Source organism: Simochromis diagramma, unplaced genomic scaffold, assembly GCF_900408965.1.
Source record: "Simochromis diagramma unplaced genomic scaffold, fSimDia1.1 OVJJ01000367.1, whole genome shotgun sequence".
Taxonomy (NCBI): Eukaryota; Metazoa; Chordata; class Actinopteri; order Cichliformes; family Cichlidae; genus Simochromis; species Simochromis diagramma.
Genome location: NW_024387288.1, coordinates 177724 through 193113, shown reverse-complemented (window position 1 = coordinate 193113; position 15390 = coordinate 177724). Strand labels below are relative to the sequence as shown.

The window sequence follows — 15390 nt, the reverse complement described above, 5'->3', positions numbered from 1 at the left end:
CCTACACAGAGTGTTTAATATAATGCTGATGCACATGCCAAACTAAAGAGATGGATGCCACAGCATCACTAAATCAGAACAGTAACTAACACAGACAGGAAAGCTGATGCAGAAGGCAGACGGTCCGATGATGGGAAAAGACTGGACGGCGAAATGAGGCATTTTAATGTTAAACCCACACAGCAGCAGGGGTGGATCCACAGTTAGGCAACAGAGGTGATGCAGACGTTATAGAATAGAATAGAACATGTAAAACAAAACAGTTGGCGAGCTCCACACAGAAGTAAAGAAAATATATATGTATTACATTATATAATAGCAAACAGAGGGGAATACACAGTCTAGAGCGATTGGAGAGAAAAGTGCTTGGAAGCAGTGCAAAGGGACTTGGTCTGCGTATAGAGTCCATGTGTGAGTGTACTGAGTGATGAGGGTTAGTCAGACCACGGCTCAGATTGGTGAGGGGGCATAGTACACCCCAGGGGAAGAGGTTGTGAGTCTGGAGGTGTGGGGCGGGGTGGTGGGGAGGGGGGTAAGGGGTCATCTGTGATGGCCCTGGTTTACCTGAGACAGGAACTTGTTCTTCATGTTAATAACTGACCTTCTGGTGTGGATGGACCATCTCTTGGCATACCTTCTTCATGTCATATGATGGTGTTTGTCTCTGCCCTCTGAAGACCCTCAAGTTTTTTTCAGGACAATCAAATCCTCAGGAAGCCAGAGAAGCGCCAGAGCGTCCAAATCACAGGATCGGTTTTAAATGACGAAGCAGCAAGACACACCCTCACCGAGTATCTGTTTCAACTTGAATGGACTTCAAATTATGCACCAGTTTTTAAATTGTGTTGATAGACCAAGTAAAACCAGAGTTTCCCTCAGTACTGTTGCAATGTTTGCTACAGGAAGGAAAGGTTGAAAAAACAAGACTTTTCAAAGAGAAGATGCTTCCGAGCAAAAAACATGACACACTCTTCCTATTGGCTGAAAAATGCAGCAGCAAACCAAAAAATTATATGGCAACACCTGGCCTTTGGTTGCTTAGTAAAAGAGGAAAGTTGTGTGTGTGACGCCAAATGCAAGCACAGTGATATTCATAGCGAGCTTTGAGATGTGAGAGATAAGCGGAGTGCAGCATAGTTGTTCTGTGTCACCATCATCACATCATTATAAGTGAATTAGCCCGACTTCACAGATGTCATTGCTATATGTTCATTTACATCCAGAGCTGGACGTTCCAGTGTAGAAATCCCAGTCAGAACACGGATGCATCGGGAAGCCTGCACATTAAACTTTATTGTGACTCCTGGGAGAACAGCTGCACTCATCGTGCTATTGGAGTTGAAAGAATGACACAGAATCAGAATCAGAAAGACTTTATTTATCCCCAAGGGGCAATTAACTTACAACAAAGCAGCATAATGTTGACAATAAGAACAGGCAATAAGAGTGAGATAACAAATACAAAGAATATACAGTATATACAGTTTTAAAATTACACAGTTTAAAATTAAAGTGAGTGACACGAGACCAGAGAAGCAGTTAATCCTACACCTGGTCCTGTTCAGCCAGACTTGTTGTTTCCTTGAATCTCTCAGAGGACGGTGTCGATTTAATGGGAACACAAAGTTAAAATGGACCAGGTGAACCACAGCGACCCTCTAATGTACTTTAAAGTCTGGACAGGTTTCCCTGGCTCTAAGACGGTCGTTGGACGTTATTGTACAATAAGGTTATTCTTCTCGTTAACACGTCTTTCCTCATCCTGCCTCTGTCTCGCTCCATCTGTCTGTCTCTCTGTCGGGAATCACAACCATGTAGCATCAAATTGAAAACATCCATTAGCGTGAAGCCACATCAGAGTGGAGGGATCGGTGGATGGAGGGGTTTGAGGGCACATGTGCCGTTGTTTGGAAAGGTATCTCATGTCAGCAGACGATGATTTATTTAGCAGAGAAGAAGTAGAAGAAGAAGAAGAAGAGGAGGGATGAAATTATTTGCGTGTGAAAGAGCGGCGATGGAAATCAGCGGAGAGGAAGAAGAAAAAGAAGAAGATAAGGAGATAAGGAGACAGGATGAGGTGATTGTTGGGGAAAGGATAGAATTACACAGTCTGGGATTATCTGCACTCAGCCTCACCTGGTTTACAGGTGAGAGACAGGTGAGGCACCAGGTGAGTCAGGAGACAGAAACCTCTTGTGCAGGAATTCAACTATGCGGTGTTCCTCAGCAGGGATACGTTCAGCACAGGTTACTGTAACTTATCAATAACAAGTATTGATTAGAACACCATTGAACTACCTGAAAGCGCCAAACCTCCTGATTTCAAAGGTTTTTTGGCACCATACAGGAGGAAAAATTTCATGTTTCCTGCCTGTCTCCATCAATCATCATCTGATTATTGAGCCATAAAGTCTGAAAAGATGTTGCTTTTCAGCATCCTGGTCCAACTGATGACAGTGACAGAGCAAACATGGCTGCTGGCGGGTGCAGATATTTGGTTTATTCAGGGTAAGGGGCAGAGAGGAAAAGTATCACCGAGTGTGTGTGTGTGCGTGCGTGTGTGTGTGTGTGTGTGTGTGTGTGTGTGTGTGTAACGTGAGCATTTGGATGAGTATTGTCAGACTCGTCACCTTCACATAAATTTATCACAGGTGAGGATGATGAAGATCATGGCCTAGTGTCTGCTTGAAGAAGATCCCGCCTGTGGAAACATTGTTTGCTCACCTGGTACTTAAGGTGCAGAAAATCCTCTTATATTTATATCTTATATCTTTACATTTTACCGTTCAAATCTCTTTGATATGAAAATCATCATCATCGTCGTCATCCTACTGGAGAATAGTTTTAACTCTAACCTCGCTGTGTACAGCATTATGATGTGAGCGTGTTTTCTTTTAGGCTGTTGGACAGAAGCAGAGTTTTGATATCTCAGTTTCAGATTTGTTATGGAGTAATCTGCAGGATTGTACTGTGAGTGTGTGTGCGAGGATCAGACTGGGTGGCTCCGCCGCCTGCCAGCCTCTGAACATAATCATCCACTGATGGATGTTAGCATACACTGAAGGCAGGTAACGAGTGAGCTGAGGAGTGAGCGATCGTAATGGATCGTAGTGAAAGAGAGGAAGACGAGGCGGTCGAAGAGCGTCTGCGAGGACATAAAGGTTCACCCTGAGGACAGCTCAGTGAGTCCTGTCCCGACATGCTCTTGTCAAAACAACATTTATTACTCAGAACGAAACCCGCAGATGTCCAAACAGCAGCACTTTGATCCTGTGCTGCAGGGTGTTCACTATGACGCTCGGAGCCCACAAGGGGTCCTTCTGACAGTGGTCTCAGTGATGACTTCACATCCATGTTGCTGAATGAAGCTGGACTCACTAAAGGCCGCCTTCACCTGTGCACTAGGCTTACCTGTGACTCGGAAACACCTGTGGCAGTTTTAGATGTTAATTCGTCATCCTGTTAAACTTTTCTCTAAATAAGCTCTGAGATCAGCAAACTCAAAGAAAGAAAGTCCCACTAACATTCAATATTAATATTCCTGAAAACATCTGCGTGCCTGAATTAGCGTGAACTGTACTGAGGACGAGCCAGGTGTGAGTCGCTGTGTGACAGACGCTGATAACTTCATGGTGTTGTCTCCTTTCCAAGGTCATTGTGACAAAACTGTGTAACCTTGAACCGACTCTGGTACAGGTAGACCCCTGGTTGCCTAGGTAACCCTTCAACGTATTAACTACACACTCATGTCAGTCAACAGTATCCTTGTCTGGGTTATTTTGTCTGTTGTTGATGAAGGTTACTCACATTTGGTCTGTTGTCCACTCACTGCTTTACACTTTCTCAGCATCCATTTGAAAACACAGTTTTATTTATACGGTTTTAATTCTGCACAACAGTCCTTCTGAAGGTTTCTGCTGCCCTGTAAAGTCCCTGCAACACCACAGCTGATTCACTCTGCCCCGAATCAGCTCATTGCTTTATTAAATTCACAATCTGTTTCATTTTATAGTTAGCACAGTCTCACACTAAAGCCATAGGAGCCATTTTTATCTGTTTTTGAGGTCATATTTTAAACTAAACCACATTTGTCCAAACCTAACGAGGACTTTAGAAAGGGTAAAAAACAAAGCAGCATCATTTCCCCATCAGACTCAAACTACAGTCACTGTGTGAGTGGCAAAGCTTGGACACGAGTGAGCAGAAATCATGAACAACTGTCTTCAGATTGTGAAATGAGGGACTGGTGCGTCTAACATTCACACACATTGATGGACCCGCTCTACCACCTGAGCTGCAGCCACACTGTCAAAGAACCAGCAAAGAATACATCAAATGTTGACACTGTGATGAGAAATATGATCTATTTCTTATACCAATAGATACTTTATTGATTCACAAGGGAAATCTAATAACTGATGATGTGTGCTTATAACTGATGATGTGTACTTATAACTGATGATGTGTACTTATAGTCGATATTGTGTGTTGCTGATTGAGAGCCTGCTTATTTAACCCCTTTCTGAACTTAAAGGGCCGTTCCACCAGTTTGTTTCATACTGTTAAAGACATGAGTGTGGGTTTGATTTCAGAAAGAATCGAGAAACAGCAGAGTGTGAAGATCAGCTGCTTTAATGTGTCACTTCAACAGGTTCAGATCTCCTCAGTCAAACGTTGTTTGTTCTTCCAGGTTCAGGAAAAGGCAGTGGCTTTAACAGATAGAATAAATACTCCAAGTGCATCCAGGTCATTATGATTTCTGATTGCAGAGTGTTTAAAAGTCTCTCACGTGAAAGTCTTTTCAGACGTTTTAGTTCTACTTTATTTATGGATATATATATATATGTTTGGATCCAGCTTTCAGTCACATCTCAGGGTCTTCCTCGGCACACAGAGACACTTATAGTTCAGTTTTGATCTTTGACGTCGCCCCTTTGTTGCAGCCCTCTGTTTTCAGATGCTCACAGAAATTTGTTCCAGTGAAACTAATAAAATGTTCTTAAAAATATGAAACATGATTAAATGAGTTTTGAAATAAAGGAAATCCAGTCCAACAAACAGTGCGACGTGTGCGCTGGTTATTCAGTAATGAATCGCAGTCTGCTGATGGAGCCAAATGTTCTCATTCTGACATGATGACTTCCTGTGCTCACTGCCAGTTTAATTCTGTGACTCTATATCTTACGTAGATGAGATGGGATCTATATAGGTTATACAATCTATGACTATCTCTGTGACATCAATGTGATGTCATATGATATTTAATGATAATTACAGATACAGAGTGTAAAAAACCCAGCAGTAAACCAAGTGTTCAGAGCAGTGAGCTTAGCTTTAGACTGTTAGGCTCTGTTATTTGAAACTTTGGCCAAAGTTGATATGAAGACTATCCATCAAAATACGAATTTGTGTTTTGTGGTGAAAACATAAAACCTTCTGCTCAAATATGCTGTACAGTTTGTTGTGCCTTGACTAGATTTTGGAGATTACCACGAATCAGCGTGTCAGCCTGTTTCAGGAAATATCAGAAAGTTGAAAGATAATAAATAATATACACAGTATTTTAATTATTTATGCTGTTTTTCTTTTGTGAGAAGCACCTAGAGGGTGAGCTCCAGAAACACCAGCCCAGTAACAGGATACTGGTTGCAAATATTCCCATTTGCCTGAGTTCCTCCCCTGAACGTCTCCAGAGGTGATTCTCTGACGTCCGACGTGAAAAAGATCATCGTTTGATAAGTGAATTTTTCCAGAAAGTCTCTCAGGGACCAAAACCTGGATTCAGACTGATCCTCTTGGTACCTGAATGGTCCAGTGATACTAGCAGCCATAGGAAGTTTGCGGCAGTGGTAACAGTGATGGATGTATTGCTCCCTCAGTAGTCGTCATAGCGGTACGTGTTGGGGTACGAGTAGCGGTAATCGTAGCCGTCAGCCCGTTCGGTTTTGGTCTGAAGAGGCTCAGGCTGGAAAGATAGAGACTTGATGACTCCACCCGACTCCTCTGTCACCTTCACCTCGGTGGAGTATGAGGATGAGGAGGGGTCGTCTAGTAAGGAGGAGCAGCCAGGAAGGCCAGCAGGTTTGGAGGGAGTGCAGGGCTGGTAAGAGGGCAGGCCGACAGAGGGTTTGGGACACGACTGGTAAGGAGGGAGGGCAGCAGGAGGCTTCGGACACGGTTGATAGGAGACCTGAGGAGAAACACAGGAGGTGATAATGTGACAATGACATTATTTACAGGTGAAACAGATATTCAAGCTTCTATGTCAGCCAATTGTTTTCAGTTTACAGTGAAATACACAAGGTCAACCATGTGCAGGTCCAACTACAAAACACGTATCTCATACCTGACTCTTACGCATGTCTCCTGCAGGCTCTACAAGTTGAGACAAACCTCAGGTTTTGAGGGTTACTCACCTTGGTTGTCGTTGTGATGATGGTCTGCAGTGCTGCTGGTGAACCCGGGTTGTTGCTGGCATAACGGCAAGGGTACTCGGTGCTGTAGTAATGGTGGTTGTCACTGTAGGGGGCAGAGTTCTTCAGCAGTTCTTTCCATCCAGAAGGGGTCTTTGTCTGGGGGTCAAAGGAGGTGGAGGAGGAGGAGAGAGGAGCTGACGATGGAGACGAGGACGACGAGGAACCCAGGACCGGGGCCACTCTGCACAGAAACCAGAATCTGGTTTAAACCTGTGAAACTTTACATGTCATTTATGGTGCATTTTATTATTTTTACACTACCAGAAACTGTTTTGAGGAATATCTGAAGCTAACCTAGGGTCGCAAAGGTCAGAGGTCACAGGATATGAAGGTGAGGTCAGGTATCCTTGGAAGTCATATCCGGGCCTGCTCATATAAAGCCTGGGATTGGCTGGTTTCTGAAGTGTTGGTGTGCTCTCTCCCAGTGCATTGTGGGGGTTGTAGTAGGGTTCTGGGCTTTGGAATGCTGGGTAGTGCTGAGGGAAGTTTGGTTCAATGAAGGAAATCCTATCCGTTGGTTCAACGCAGGAGAGGAGCGCAGGGCCAAGAGCCTAAAGGGAAAATTACAGGGAAACAGTAAGTAAACAGCAGAGATGTGAACAAACAGTCGTTATTATTTGTGGCTTATTGGTAGCAACCTGTGTTTCAATGAGTCGTCTCTTTGGTGTGAATGGAGGTGAGTTGACTCGTCTCTTTACTGAACTCCTTCTGGCTTCAGTCTCTGATTTGGACTCTGGTCTGGGATGATCATGAACGCCTTTTGCCTGGAGGACAATAATAGTAACATCAAATTCACAAAAATGTCATTTAGATAAATAGATACATAAATAAAAACACTGAATTTGATTTGTACCCTAATTTTGACAGCTGTAGTTTAAACTTGTTTAAAACTGTACCGAATGAAATATGATGAAAATCATTGTTTCATGATAAACAGAACAAAATCAACACATCAAAACTTAAATCTTTTTAAAGATGCAGCAATACATTTCAATAAAGTTGCAGTAAAGGTTGTGCAATAAACACCTGATGGACCAGCAACTATAGATAATTCAACAGTTCAAACCGAACATTGTTAGCGTTAGCGTGATCCGAGCCTTAATCCAAAGATTGATTTTTATCCTTCTCAATCATCCAGGTAAGGAAATCCCAGAAAACATTAAACATTTCTCTCACTGAAAATGCAGATAAACACAATTAACGTTGTGATTCTATCATCAGTGTTTCATCATTTGACAAAAGATTTTGGAGAATCTGAAAAACCTTGTAGACACGAAAAGGCTGCAGTGTTCAGAGGGTTGACAAAGACCCGATGAAGCCCTTTGATAACTGTTTTATTCAAATGTGTTGCAGTTAGTTTTAAACCAAACACAAAATGAGCAAATATTTCTTATTAGATATCATTTAAATATTTATTCATGTTTAAATATTTTAAATACAATTTTTTTTCACTGACAGTGTTACAGCTAGAAAACCAGTTGTGCTGATAATCAAACTGGGGCGATCGTGGCTCAAGAGTTGGCAGTTTGTCTTGCAATTGGAAGGTTGCCGGTTCGAGCCCCGGCTTGGACAGTCTTGGTCGTTGTGTCCCTGGGCAAGACACTTCACCTACTGGTGATGGTCAGAGGGGCCGATGGTGCGATATGGCAGCCTCGCTTCTGTCAGTCTGCCCCAGGACAGCTGTGGCTACAACTGTAGCTGCCTCCACCAGTGTGTGAATGTGAGAGTGAATGAATAGTGGAATTGTAAGCGCTTTGGGTGCCTAGAAAAGCGTTATATAAATGCAATCCATTATTATTATTATTATTATTATTAATCAACCTGGAAGAAGATGGCCTTTCCATCGACTCTCCAGAAGTTGGTGACAGGGTAACCACTGTGACCACGGCATGGGAGTAGCTCCAGAGCAGCATTACAATTGGGACAAAGCTTCTCTGAAACACACAAGAAAAATAAACTGGTCAGGTGAACGTGAACACAGGTGAGGAAGTCCTGAGAAGGCTTTGGTCCAGGCTCTTCTTACTCTGCTGCTTCTGCCGGGCTTTGTCACAGATGGCAGGTCGAAGCTGAAGTCTGGATCCGTCAGGCAGTGTGCAGCCTCGAGAACAAACCACCACACCTAAACACGATTTCTTCAAGATCTGACAGTTGTGGTTGTTGGTGTTTCTCATTGCCCAGCCAGACAGATGTCTCTGAGCATTCTTATCTTCAGCTGCAAAACAAAATCCACCAAACAGTGACTTTTAGACCACTGAGCAATTATATTTCCCTATTTAATCATTTCATGGTGTATATTTTAAAATGTATTCAACCAACTTCAACATCTCATTGGTTAGCCACAGCCAATCAAGACAGAAACAGCTTTAGTGAAGGTTACAAATGATCTTCTTATGGCCTCTGACAGTGGACTCATCTCTGTGCTTGTCCTGCTAGACCTCAGTGCAGCGTTCGATACTGTCGACCATAATATCCTATTAGAGCGATTAGAACATGCTGTAGGTATTACAGGTACTGCACTGCAGTGGTTTGTATCATATCTATCTAATAGACTCCAGTTTGTGCATGTAAATGGAGAGTCCTCTTCACACACTGAGGTTAATTATGGAGTTCCACTGGGTTCAGTGCTAGGACCAATTCTGTTTACATTATACATGCTTCCCTTAGGCAGCATCATTAGAAGACATAGCATACATTTACACTGCTATGCAGATGACACCCAGCTCTATCTGTCCATGAAGCCAGATAACACACACCAATGAGTTAAACTGCAGGAATGTCTTAAAGACATAAAGACCTGGATGGCCGCTAACTTTCTGCTTCTTAATTCAGATCAAACTGAGGTTATTGTACTCGACCCTGAAAAGCTTAGAAATATGGTATCTAACCAGATTCTTACTCTGGATGGCATTACCTTGGCCTCCAGTAACACTGTGAGGAACCTTGGAGTCATTTTTGACCAGGACATGTCCTTCAACGCACATATTAAACAAATATGTAAGACTGCTTTCTTCCATTTGCGCAACATCTCTAAAGTTAGAAATATCCTGTCTCAGAGTGACGTTGAAAAACTAGTTCATGCATTTATTACTTCCAGGCTGGACGACTGTAATTCATTATTATCAGGAAGTCCTAAAAACTCCCTGAAAAGCCTTCAGCTAATCCAAAATGCTGCAGCAAGAGTCCTGACAGGGACTAGAAAGAGAGAGCAGATTTCTCCTGTTTTGGCTTCCCTTCATTGACTCCCCGTTAAATCCTCACATTTTTAACATCCTGTTAAAAGGGAATTTTTCCTTCCCATTGTCGCCAAAGTGCATGCGGTGTCCAACTCCAGGCCTCGAGGGCAGGTTTCAGATCTCACCCTGGGTCAACACACCTGAATCACATGATTAGGCCTCTGGAGAACTTCGAGACATGTTGAGGAGGTCATCTAGCCATTTAAATCGGCTGTGTTGGATCAAGGACACATCTAAAACCTGCAGGACAGTTGGACACCCTGCTGTGGGTCTCTACTCTACAACATAAAACTCATGAATTTGGGACTATATTGGTAAAAAAATTAACTAAACTGAACTAAAATGCTTTTTATTTACTTGTTGCCATGGTAAGTCGTGACTTTCTTTCTCTGGTCAGACATGCACTTAACTCAGCTGACTGAACAAACTCCTATTATTATGTTTTGAGTAATTACCCAAACACTGCAGCATGTTTATGACATTTTAAAACAATTTCACAATAATAACTTGTACATATATATTTTGACATGTAATCATGCTCCCTGAAAGAAAATGACTGAGAAGATCAAATAAAGTTTAAAAATGATTAAAGCTGAGTGGGAATCAACCTACAGGCTCATAAATCTTCACGTCATGTCTTTTATGTTTGGACAGAATTTAAATAAACAAAAATTTTAAAAAATCTTAGCAACACGAAAAAGTTTCTCACCGCTGTAAATGTACCGAACGTAACCGTCTGTCCACTCCTGGAACGGGTCAAACTGCTTTGTGTCCTGCAGACAGACGAACACACACACGGGTAAGACTTTGAAGCTCTGACTCAATGCGCTTTATGTATTTATTGTTGCTGACATAATAATATAATATGATATAATAATGAAAATAAAGGCGAAATTATGAGTCAAAGGCCGCTACACAGGAATAGATTACTGCAGTGATCGATCAGCTGATGACGGTGTGACGCACCGATGCCCTCACACTGAAACAGACCTGGGCTGTATCCCAATTCAGGGTCTGCAGCCTTAAAGCACGCAGCCTCAACGGTCCTCAAGGGCCGCGTACTCAAAGACCGCTAAGGCCGGAAGTGCGAGGCTTGTGAAATGGGCGGTCTAGCCTCCATCGCGCTGCCCAGGTTGCCTAGCAACCATGATAGCTGGAAACGTGTGGTTGACAGAAATGAAGGAGAACATATTTTGTTCATTTGTTTGTTTGTTTCTACACGAGCTTTGTGTGATTTAATAAGTACCTGAGGCTGAGACCACAGGACTGTAAAACATGATTGTTGGGCTTCATATCTGTACTGAACAGTCATATAAGATTAGTTAGTAAATAACAATTAGTTAATGTTGTTCATGAGACTAAAGTCAGTGTAAATATAATATGGCCAATATTATAGTTATTATATTAATCATTATTAGTTATTACAGCAGTGAGTTTGAACTCTCAAATCAAATCACTTCTATTGTCACATCACATGTGCAGGTACACTGGTACAGCACATGTGAGTGAACTCTGTGTCAAACACTGAGCTTCAGTAAAGATTCAAGTTGAAGTCATTTATGTTTCCTATCACCTTAAATCTTCACTCAAAGACACTCAAGTATCTGTGACAGTGTATATACAGATGTATCATATATGAGAGACAAATATTGTTCGTTTAATATGTTGGCATTACTAAATTTGGCTCAATGCTTACAAATATGTGTAAAAAGCAAATGTACGAGCTGTGATAACTGTGTCTGATAGAATGAAGAGTAGACTGATATATGAAATATTCCTTTATTGGGTGAGAAAATCAGACCATGTCATAACTGCTGTAAGTCATACAGAATAGATATCAGAGCCTTAAACAGGCTGACTTCTGCTAAATGGGTCAAACTGGGCAGAAAGTCTACAAACACATAACATCCTTATAGAATATGATGTAACACATCCTGATCGGATACAGCCCTGAACGCTGTGTGAAATGTACGGTGGCCCCGAGAAAACACGCGTGCTTACTGATGTTGGTAAATCTTTGTCTGATTCTGTGAATAGATGTGTGAGCGTTATCAGTAAAGTGTGAAAAGTTTATCTTTAACAAAGAAAAACGCCAGACTCACAGTCAGGAAACAGAAAAAACACTGAAAACGACCTTAAATTCATACAAACATTCAGTTACATCATTTCACTCAAACAAGGAACCGCACATTTTAAACTCGTTTTATTTCCACGTTACACTGGAGACACGTCTCGGCTCATCGCCGTGGTGGGAACACGTCGGTGCCCACGCGGCTAATAGAGCAGACCTCGCATCACAGGACAGAAGCCAGCTCCAGTCTGACCAGCACCAACTTGCTGCTTATTATTGTCCTCACTGGGAGGGTTTCTTCAACAAAGTCTTCAGGGAGCAGCGACTTCACACCACGGCCCGTTCCACGGAGTTGCACTCGTGTTTAGTTTGAAACAGCGGCCAGTTTATATCTCCAGAATCCAGTCTTAGGACGTCCAGTCAGAGACGTCAGAGGATCATAGTGGGCCAAACCCAGGAGACCAGAGACGAGAGCCCGGTACATGAACCAGCCCACGGCACTTTAAGCGGAGGAGCCCAGATTAAAAACGGCTGGTTCAGTGCGATCGTGGAAAATCCTCCGCACATATTTTCACGCAGCTCTCCAAAAAGCGATTCTTTGAATCACTTTGAGTTGAATGTAGATGACGAGTCAACGGTTTATTTATTGAAATAATTACTGATTATTTATGTCTATTTATATCTATTAATGTCTCACACAAAGCACCGCAACAATTTCCTAATGTTGCAAATCTGCTCAACGTTTGGCAATAAAACTCTTGATTCTGATTCGTACAAACAAAAAAATCATTTGACCCGATTCGTGAAATGTAATCTCATTACTTAAAATTGTTTGGGCGTAAATATTTCTCGAGCAAGTTTTGAATTTCTTGTCAGGCAGTGAATTAACAAACAACCAAACCCCGTGTCCACGTGACCCGAAACCATTCGGCAAACATTCTGACCCATGTCCACGTCCAGGATCATGACATGGAGCGTGGACAGTCGGCTGGGAGTCAGGCTGTGAAGCCAGATAAAGTCTAGTCCAGGCCGTGGCCCTCAGCGGCCTCTGAACCACACTATTTATCCTGCATCAGCTCCATCATTTGAATTCAATCTGAAAAATCAGCTCTGAGTGTAAAAGCTGTGTCCCGGATCGATCACAGATATCGATCAGCGTGGGAGCTGTGTGCGATGGGAGATGTGTGTTTGGTTTCACTGGAAACAAAAATATACAAACCAGTTTTTTCTGTTTGAGCAACAACAGAGCGGAGAGCCGTGTCAGCACGGGTCACACGAACCTTCACGTAACCTTCAAACAACCTCCAGAAAACCAGAAAAACAGAGTCAAAGAGCCGAGTCAGCGCGGGTCACACGGCGGCTTCACGTAACCTTCAAACAACCTCCACAAAACCTCTGACTCTGCACCGGTCTGTGGGAATGTGGGAAACTTTCACGCGTGACACATTCTCCTGATTCAAACCACTGAACTGAAGTAATAATACAAATATTATTTATTATCAATAATAACTATTGATTATTATTACCAAATTAATGAAAACGTGTTTGTGAAGGCTCGTCTGTGTGGATCTGCCCATGTCATGAAAAAAATAAATGAAAATAAAAACGTGTCTGAAAAAACACCTGCAGGAGAAACATGATTTTATTCAACGGACATTTTTCACATTCATTACATTAAAAAGAACTGAAATCTAATCTGTTCTGCTTGTTCTTAAATGTGGGGTTTTTCAGTCCGCTCACACACACACACACACACACACACACACACACACACACTACAAATAAATTACAAATAATTTATTTTTTATTAAATCCTCTGAACAGTTTGTTTAAATAAAGTTTTGTAGAATAAGATACTGGAGAACGTGTTTAATGATGTGAAAGTGACCGATTATCGATAACTGATCAATAATCCAATCAAACTTTCAAAGACTCGACCTGTGAATGTAAATAAAAACAGATCGATGGTTCGATTATTGATCAAACACGTTCATGTGCTCCATACAAGGCAGAAAAATCCAGAAACTACAAACAAACATTTTCTCGATGCAGAACAGCTGATTTCAATATTGTGTCTTTATTTTGAAGCGCCTTGAGGCGACTTTTGTTGTGATTTGGCGCTATATAAATAAAATTGAATTGAATTGAATTTTGTAACCTTTTAAACTTCGACCTCTGCCGTCCTCTAATTCCTCATGCACGACTGAGTGTTTGTAATGTCAGTTACTGCATCATATATTCATTATAGATTTTTAGTTAATTATCGATAATTACGTGCATCAGGAATGGACGTGGTTTCGCGCTGGGATGTGTCAAAGCTTCCATGTAAATCACACACTGGACCGTTTTCTTTAGACCATCTCACAAAATCAAAATAAATAAAATAAGAAACATTTATTTAGTTGCTCACTTTGATTTCTGTAGACTTATAAATTCAAATAACGTTATAATATAATAAGCAGTGTGTACGCTCTTATTAATGAACGAATTCCTTTTTATTGTGACACATATATGTGTGTAAATATTCTGCATGAACGAGTTATTTTTCAGATATTTGTTTAGTTTTTAAAAGCTTATTTTTAAACGTGGATATTTGGGTTTGTTACTGTGTGTTCGCTCACACTCTCAGACCTGCTGCTCTTTCACATTTTTATTTTATTTCTTTCTTTCTTTTTCGTTTTATTTTCTCGAAAGCAAAAAATCTAACTAAATTCAAACACTTTTTTTTTTTATTTAATTTGAGCTCCAGATGTGACGACAATTCTCCAGAGGTGGCCTGTAATTCTAAAACAAACTCGGATTATTTCTATGCAAATTAAAAACATGTGACTTTAATTTTATTTTCGTGTTTTGCTTTTTCTGTTTGTTTCTTCTTGCCGCGTTTGTGCTCGGAGCGGATCAAACTGTGATCACTGATGAACAAACGTCTCCGGCCCTGACTCCCTGCTTCTCCAGACTCCGTTCATTGTCTGTCTAATTTAAGCTTCCTTCTTATTTCCTCTCAATCTTTTTTTATTGATTACATTTAAAATCAATAAAGGATGACTGGGATCACATGGTACCTGGGGCAGCTTGGGGTCATTGATGTCCCACGTTAACTTCATCCCGACGGAACACACGCAGTCCGCCTCCTCGCGCTCCTCGGCACGGGACATCCTCCTGCCCCTGGCGGGCCTGACTCTGTCCTCTTCGGCTCTCCGGTGGTTCTTTCGAAATCAAAGAATTAAAATCTGAGCCAAATTAAAAGTTTTCAAACCTCTTTTCAAACCGGAAGTCCGCAGGTGAAATAAAACATTCAAAATGATCCGCGCGACTCCGGACAGTGCGTGCAGCTCTGTAGAGGACTCAGGTAGAAGTGAGAGGACAGGTGAGAGAGTCACGAGCCTGCGGAGGGAAGAGGGAGCGGGAGGGGGTGTGTACAGGTGAGAGAGGAAGAAAAACTAAAAATACAAACGAGGCAAAAACAAGTGTGCAGCCTCGTGACGATCACCAATAATCAATCAATGCTCTGAACAACAGCCACATTAATAACAACAGCTGTTTATTATTCTTATTAATTCTTTTTCTTCTAAATAAATAAGCTGATTTTCAAAAAAATCTGCCCGTGTGT

The 15390-nt window shown here is 41.7% G+C and overlaps 2 protein-coding genes across 2 annotated transcripts in view; one reads left to right on the top strand and one right to left on the bottom strand.

Moving 5' to 3' along the window:
- Positions 1-4616: 4616 nt before the first annotated feature.
- On the bottom strand, positions 4617-15157 carry gcm2 (glial cells missing transcription factor 2). The gene is made up of 8 exons (XM_040003825.1): positions 14843-15157; positions 10419-10482; positions 8500-8688; positions 8298-8410; positions 7115-7240; positions 6771-7027; positions 6417-6657; positions 4617-6190 (listed from the first exon to the last, which is right to left on the bottom strand). Exons 1-8 carry the CDS (start codon positions 14933-14935, stop codon positions 5876-5878), a joined length of 1398 nt encoding a protein of 465 aa, XP_039859759.1. The 5' UTR covers positions 14936-15157; the 3' UTR covers positions 4617-5875.
- Positions 10331-15390, top strand: part of sycp2l (synaptonemal complex protein 2-like) — a 25632-nt gene continuing 20572 nt past the window's right edge. The window contains exon 1 of the mRNA XM_040003820.1: positions 10331-10508. The gene's annotated coding sequence lies outside the window, so the exon portion shown is untranslated. The remainder of the gene's footprint in view (positions 10509-15390) is intronic.